This window comes from Sinocyclocheilus grahami, unplaced genomic scaffold (assembly GCF_001515645.1).
Source record: "Sinocyclocheilus grahami isolate Dianchi unplaced genomic scaffold, SAMN03320097.WGS_v1.1 scaffold426.1, whole genome shotgun sequence".
Lineage (NCBI taxonomy): Eukaryota > Metazoa > Chordata > Actinopteri > Cypriniformes > Cyprinidae > Sinocyclocheilus > Sinocyclocheilus grahami.
In genome coordinates, this window is record NW_015505605.1 from 1,025,758 (window position 1) to 1,032,545 (window position 6,788).

Here is a 6,788-nt window from a genome sequence, read left to right on the forward strand (position 1 = left end):
TGTTGTTGTTGTTGTTGTTGTTGTTGTTGTTGTTGTTGTTGTTGTTGTTGTTGTTGTTGTTGTTGTTGTTGTTGTTGTGTCGGTGACGCGGCAAGTCCAGCCGGCCGAACGGCAAATGAGTCAGCATCAATAATCTGCCTATCTGTGGATGTGGAGATTATTATAGATCTCCCAGCAAAACACTCACACATCGATTAGCGGTAATAAAGCAAAAATGGCGGTTCCTGCAGCCCCAAACCTGCAGCTGAACACGGCGAGACAAAGCAGCCCTGTGAACTCAACAGAAAACGACATCCACATCGACGAGAGAGAGCTGGAAAACATCACCAACCACATCGAGGACGGCACCTCGCTGCCGCTGCACTCCCCGTGGACCTTCTGGCTGGATCGGTAGGCTGATCTTGGTATATTACTGTTATTAAGCATTAAGGACTTTCTATATCCACAAGCCTGTCAACAAAGGCCCAAGATTGGTATTTCTCTTTTTATAGCTAACCTTACTATTTTCAGTTTCTAAACGAGCACAGCTAACACTAGTAAATGGCTCAGGCGCCTGTATTAAGTGTTTGTAAGATTAAATTAAGAGTGTCATAACGCAGAGCTGATATAATAACTTAGGAAAGTAGGTCGAGTCACCTGTAGGTCATGGTTGTTATTTAATATCAGATTTCATGTTCTTTCTGAAGCTCTGTAAACAGAGTAATATGGTAAGGGTGTACCTCAAGGCTTTGTCAGGAGCCCATTTAAGTTTTGTTGGCGTTTTTAAAATGTAGGACACGGTTAGTGCAGAATAAGTTAAATTGTGAAATTACCACTTCTAAGTTGATTAGTTGATTGTTCATTTGCATGTGATTTTAAAACTGATATATAACCAATGTAATGATATTAATAAGCTATATATATATACTTTTACTCAGGCTGCTTTTTCCTTAAGCTTCTCTTGCTTAAAATTCTCTCTTCAGTTTTTTGGTAATGATTTTCAAAGGGTTGAAGTCCTGTTTACCGTCAGACTGACATTTGGTTGCCATAACGATTGTGAAATGCTTGTGTTCTGTGTCTCATGGCATGATCAGAAGCACTAAATTGCACATGACATAAGACGGAGATAACACCCCTATGAATATATGGTTTATGGCAGCGATATAGATGATGTGCCAAGCTTAGTGTAGTGCAAAAATGTCTTGTTTAAAGGTATAGTTCACCCAAAAATCTCTCTTTATTTACTCACCCTCATGTCATTGCAAAATTGTATGATATTCCTTTGCCCAACACAAAAGGGGAATTTCCGAAGAATGTCTCGATTGTTTTTGATCATATAATATGAAGCTGTCAAGCTTCAAAATGACAAAAAACACAGCACTTCAAGCAAGCTTGAAGCTTTACAGCAACAGTTCACATTCACTTTCATTATCTTGGCCACTCTTTTTGATTATATTACTAAGAAATTCAACTTTGTTCCCCAGAAGACGGAGAGTCAGGTTTGGAATGAAATGAGGGCGAGTAAATGATGACAGAATTTTTATTTTTAAGTGAATTATTCTTTTAAATGTATTTATTAGTGTGCATTTTGTAATTCTTTTAAATTCTTTATGTCTTCAAGGTCATTACCAGGTACAACGGCAGCAGAGTGTGAATCAAATCTCAAAAAGATATACACTGTCCACACTGTACAAGTAGGTGTTGCACTTTTATTAGAAGTCATTTTGTAATTGTATAATTATATGTTTTGCCTGATCAACCTGAAAAACTAGTCCTTTGATATATTAATCAAGATGTGGTGAAATTTCTGTTTTTATAGAATTTTAATTGAGATATATGCAAATTTGGCAAGCCCAAATTTGACAGATGCTAATAACTGCTAATTATTGTGTTCAATAATGCATTGTAGCTTTCATTTAGATTTGTATATGACTTAAATGAAATTAGGCACCAAAATATTATGATGGACAGTAATAGTGTTTAATAGTTTTGTAAGCCAGCAGAAAAAAAGTTTACTGTTGCAGTTGGGGAAAATATTGTTGCTGGTTATTAATGATTTCAGAGCAAATGTAAGTGGGTGTAACAGCCTTGGTTATAACAGTAAGTATACAGCGAAATGCATATGCAATTCCACGTTTTCACCCTAAATGTGATATTTAAGTCAATTTAAATAATCCTGTATTAATCACATGAGGGTAAATTCTTGCATCTTGCGAACGGCTTTGCTTTTATGATTTAGAAAACTGTATCCAGACCTCCTCCTGTAGTATTTTATGTAAATCAAAGCTGTTTTAGAATGGCGTCATAGCACTGTTGAACTTCTCTTTTCTTTTTTGCATTCTGCCTCGTGGTTGATATCCTGCATTTTGTTCTGTGTGTTGCTGTAGGCGCTTAGTGCCTCGTCTTTGTCAAAATAGTCCAAATGCTTCATATTTTCATTGTCGGAAATCATTAAGTCTATTTTTTTTTTAACTTATGCATTTGCTTCTAACTGCCTTTTTATTCGCTGTAATCACACTGTGTCTTGTTTCAGATTGTAGTTTGTTTTATTGTGTTTGGATGGATGCTTATGTTGGAAAACTTGTGAGTCGAGGGGAGCTAGTGTAGATATTGTCAAATTACGAAACTGAAAACGACCTGCGTTATCATCAGAGCATATATTTTTTTAGTTTTTCAGTACCAAAGAGATTTCCTTTCTGTTTTCCTGTGTTATAATTCATCATCGTCTGTGATCTGCACGTGTCTGCGTCCTTCTGAACTCGTATAGAGAGAGTTAAACCAGTGTTTCTCACGTTCGTTTTTACTGATGTCTTTTTCATTAGCTCACTTTCTGCTGTGTGGCGGTTTTGTTTAGGTTTGTCAAGTCTGAAACTTCAAGCCCGAAAAGACCTGCATCATGAACCAGGTCCCTTAATGCACTAAAAAGCACAATCATGATTTTGTCCTTCATGTGGGCAGGGATGTGCAAAATAACCTGTACATGCAGCTGACCTTTCATATTTCAGCCTTTTCCTACCCATCACTGATCTCTCAATGAGATGCGAGTACTTATGTGGATTTTTGAGGTTATTTTTAGGAGCATTTGTGTCGGTTTTCCAGGCTCCCAATCAGGATCAGAAACCTCAAACTGATTGTCAATCTTCAGGAATGGTGCCTTGTGTTCTCCTACACTCTTAAAAATGCTGGGTTAAATACAACCTAGTGCTGGGTAAAATAGGGACAAACCCAGCAATTGAGTTGTTTTGACCCAGCGGTTGGGTTACTACCCAGAAGGCTGGATTAAACATTTAACCCAACCGCTGGGTCAAAACAGCCCTATTGCTGGGTTTGTCCCTATTTTACCCAGCACTGGGTTGTATTTAACCCAGCATTTTTTAGAGTAGGGTTTCACTCACAGAATGTTTTGTTTCTCTCTATGTATTTAATCAGTTATATAATTTGTTTTCTCTTTTGCTTATAGGTTTTGAAATATTGAATAAATACAAAGCCGAATTCGAAATATGACTACTGCAGTTATTTCAACAACAAAAAAGGAGCGTCTGTCATTTCAAATGCACATGCATTTATGATGTATAAAATACTAATGTAGTAACCACTAGGTGGCGCTGCCCACCCTTTAAACGCAATTTGTAATGTCTTCACTTTGTCTGCATCTCCAATACCTTTTATTTAATTCACATTTCACCAGATTTGCCTCACATATCTTTCCCGCCAGTTCGTGTTTAGTATGTTATTGATTAATGCCTCATGGAATGAATCATATCCAGTCTAGTGCGCAACAGTATTTATTCCTCGCTTCTTGCGCGACGACGCACTAACCTCAGCAGGTGGACGTGACGTCACGCCCCAACAGCTACTCTGCTCTCCAACTCGCCTCAAAAACTCGGTTTTGACACCACTCACACGCTAAATTTATCGAATTAATCTTGTTTATCGTTTATAATTCGACGCTCGCTGTAAACGGTGTCGTATACTTGCAAAATCCAGTCGCGTGGTCCGTAAAGTAGTCCCTGGGACTCGCACTGCGGAAGGATACACTTGTTTACAATGTGCTGCACGCGGCAGTGTGGCGGCCAGCGCGCGGCTGCGCGAGCTTCACGGGACACCGACACACTGCGCTTTCCAGCTCGCCAAAGTTCGTTCCAGGGTCGCCGTTAAAGTTTTCATTCTGTCCGTTGAGAAACCACTTCATCCCCGGTAAGTTTATTCTTTTTTTTTTATCAAGTTTCCTTCACTGTGTTTAGTCGTAATTTACATTGCGAGGTTGATTTGCTAGTTATTAGCCTTATCAGAACTAACGGCAGCGCTGGGGAGCAGCTAATTCAAAGCTCTCCACTCTTTTATCGCCATTTATTTAGTGTTTTATTACAGGCAATTTACCTTGAACAAAGTCGGTGGCTTTCGTTACACTAGTAATTGTCGCAGCATCCCATTTAAACCCCTTATGGGAGTGTTAGCTGGCTAACATGTGCCTTTGGTTCAGTTCTTGTGGAGAACAAAAACAGCCTGAGTAACTTCAGTTCAAGACACTGCTCGCAGTCTGTCGTAAATCCCATCTAACCTCCAAGTCCCCACAGATTTTATCATTATTAAACTGTTACGTTTACAAAACAAATATTAACAACACAGCATATACTAAAAGATACATGCGTACAATCTACAAATACCGGTAACGTTACATACATTATTGGACTGTTGATCATGCAAGATATTCATACACATACATCTTTGGAAGTTAATCAAGTAGCTGAAATGCACATTTTTTCAGTTACCCAATCATTCTACATTTAGGCCTAAAATAAAAATGTAGTAATTTGTTTAAATCAGTTATTTTCTTTTTGAACATGCCATCTTTATTTATATATACATATATATATGCTTTTTTTTTTGCTCCACACTATAATTATGCAGCCTGTATTACAATGTTTGTCAGTGGGCATTAGTCAAATCTCATTCAATTGACTGTTAATCCTAACTGGGTGGTTTGATTTTGGTCAGCAGGTTTAAACAGGGACTCGCATGGATCCTCTCATAGAGGCGTGTTACTTTGGTTGTGTCTCATAGCTGAGTGAAGTACCTACCTAGACTTGTTTTAGGGCACCTATAATGCAAAGAAGTGCTGCCTAGGTAGGTTGGTAGATCTCCAGGTTTTCACAGCCAGTATTTTTAGTCTACTTGGTTTGCTGAGTTTCATAATTCTTCATGAAGTGTACTAAAGAGTTAAAAAAAAAAAGTCTCCTTCACTTTCATTGTTTGATTTTGAAGTTGTTGAAATGACAACAAATACAAAAAAGCGAGGCCCGTTGACAGGTTTCAGTTCTCCTTTTAGCCTCTGAGCATTTACAATTCGGTTAATTATTTGTTGCAGCTCTTTACAGGCATCCCATTCCGTCTTTTTTATTTACTTTAGTTGTCTGTTCTTAAACCAGGTGTTACTTGCCTTTAGGATCTGGTTCCCTCACTTTACGGTCCATTGTGAAGATCTGTCCATTCAGCACAACTGGAAAACAGTTTCAGTAGAGCGTTAAAGAGGATTTCATTTGTTCGTACAGAGGGTTCCCAAATTATAATTTAGTTTATGGCGAATTATTTACAAGTACCCCTCTGAGCGTTGTAAGTTAATATTTCAATAATTTAATGACACATTTGCATGTCCACACTTTTCTGATGTCAGTTAATAGTCACACGATATGCAAGTAAACAGAAAACTTATATTTTCTGTAGTAACTTTCATGTAGAGATAGGTGTGTGTATGTGCATGTTATATGTATATATCTGAAAAAGTTATTAAAATTAAGTTATTACATGTATAATACAACCATGTATGAATGAAATATAAACTTGATTTTTATCACATCTACAAAAATTGTTCAGTCAAGGTGTTTGTTCATAATCTCTACAATTTGTTTGAGAAGTAGATTGTTGATAATGATATAAATTTGACAGATTGCCCACATTTACTTGGGTTCACTCTTTACAAGAACAAGCTAACACCACGAGTTACAATACAAATATTTGTCTTATTCACTTTAAGATGTTCAAACTCTCAAGCTTTTAACATGTCAAATCTTCAAGCTTTTATTGTGGTTTAATATTGGCATGCTGTAAACGTCTGTCCACAAAAATGTTGGCAGTTCTGCTTATGTGAATTTACAAAAAGTAATGTGAACCTAGTGCACATTGATTTTCCAAATGCATTCCCATTTCCAGTTTTGAAAATATGGTATTATGAGCTGCACACGTATAAATAAACACAGTGCCACTTTTTACTCTGAAACTTCTACTTCAATTAAATAGCAGTCTTTGATTTGAAAATTGCAATTTGATAAGATCAAGTGACTGTTTCAGCTTTATTAATTGTTAGGGATGTAACGATTCACTCACCTCACGATTCGATTTGATTCACGATTTTGATTTCACGATTATTGTTTTTTTTTTTTTTTTTACAAAATGTGTTTAAAGTTGTCTTAAATCAAAATGATTTAAGACAAATTATAAATTAAATGTGTCCTTTTATTATTGCTTGGACAAAATGCTGCACATTTCTTTGTGAAATTGAAATATAACACTATAATAATATACTAATATAGCACTTGCATATTATTGCGGTTTTGATTGCTTCTATTGTCCTCATTTGTAAATCGCTTTGGACAAAAGCGTCTGCTAAATGACAAAATTTAAATATAATGTAAATGTAAATAACAAAAATACATTGAAATTTTAAAACACGCCCCAAATCAAACAAATAAGTTACACAAATAAAATAAATATCTTCATATAAACAAACTAAGGCTTTGTCTGTGCTCTTT

At 36.5% G+C, this 6,788-nt stretch overlaps 2 protein-coding genes across 3 annotated transcripts in view; both read left to right on the forward strand.

Annotated features, from left to right (window-relative positions):
• The first annotated feature begins 66 nt into the window (after positions 1-66).
• LOC107551504 (eukaryotic translation initiation factor 4E type 3-like) lies at positions 67-3,454 on the forward strand. The gene is made up of 3 exons (XM_016233120.1): positions 67-390; positions 1,601-1,673; positions 3,440-3,454. Exons 1-3 carry the CDS (start codon positions 215-217, stop codon positions 3,452-3,454), a joined length of 264 nt encoding a protein of 87 aa, XP_016088606.1. The 5' UTR covers positions 67-214.
• Positions 3,455-3,838: 384 nt separating this feature from the next.
• The window catches only part of LOC107551537 (forkhead box protein P1-B-like), a 45,336-nt gene continuing 42,386 nt past the window's right edge, over positions 3,839-6,788 (forward strand). Inside the window, exon 1 of one of the 2 annotated variants that reach the window (XM_016233158.1) lies at positions 3,839-4,176. The gene's annotated coding sequence lies outside the window, so the exon portion shown is untranslated. The remainder of the gene's footprint in view (positions 4,177-6,788) is intronic. The other variant, XM_016233157.1, reaches the window with a different exon arrangement.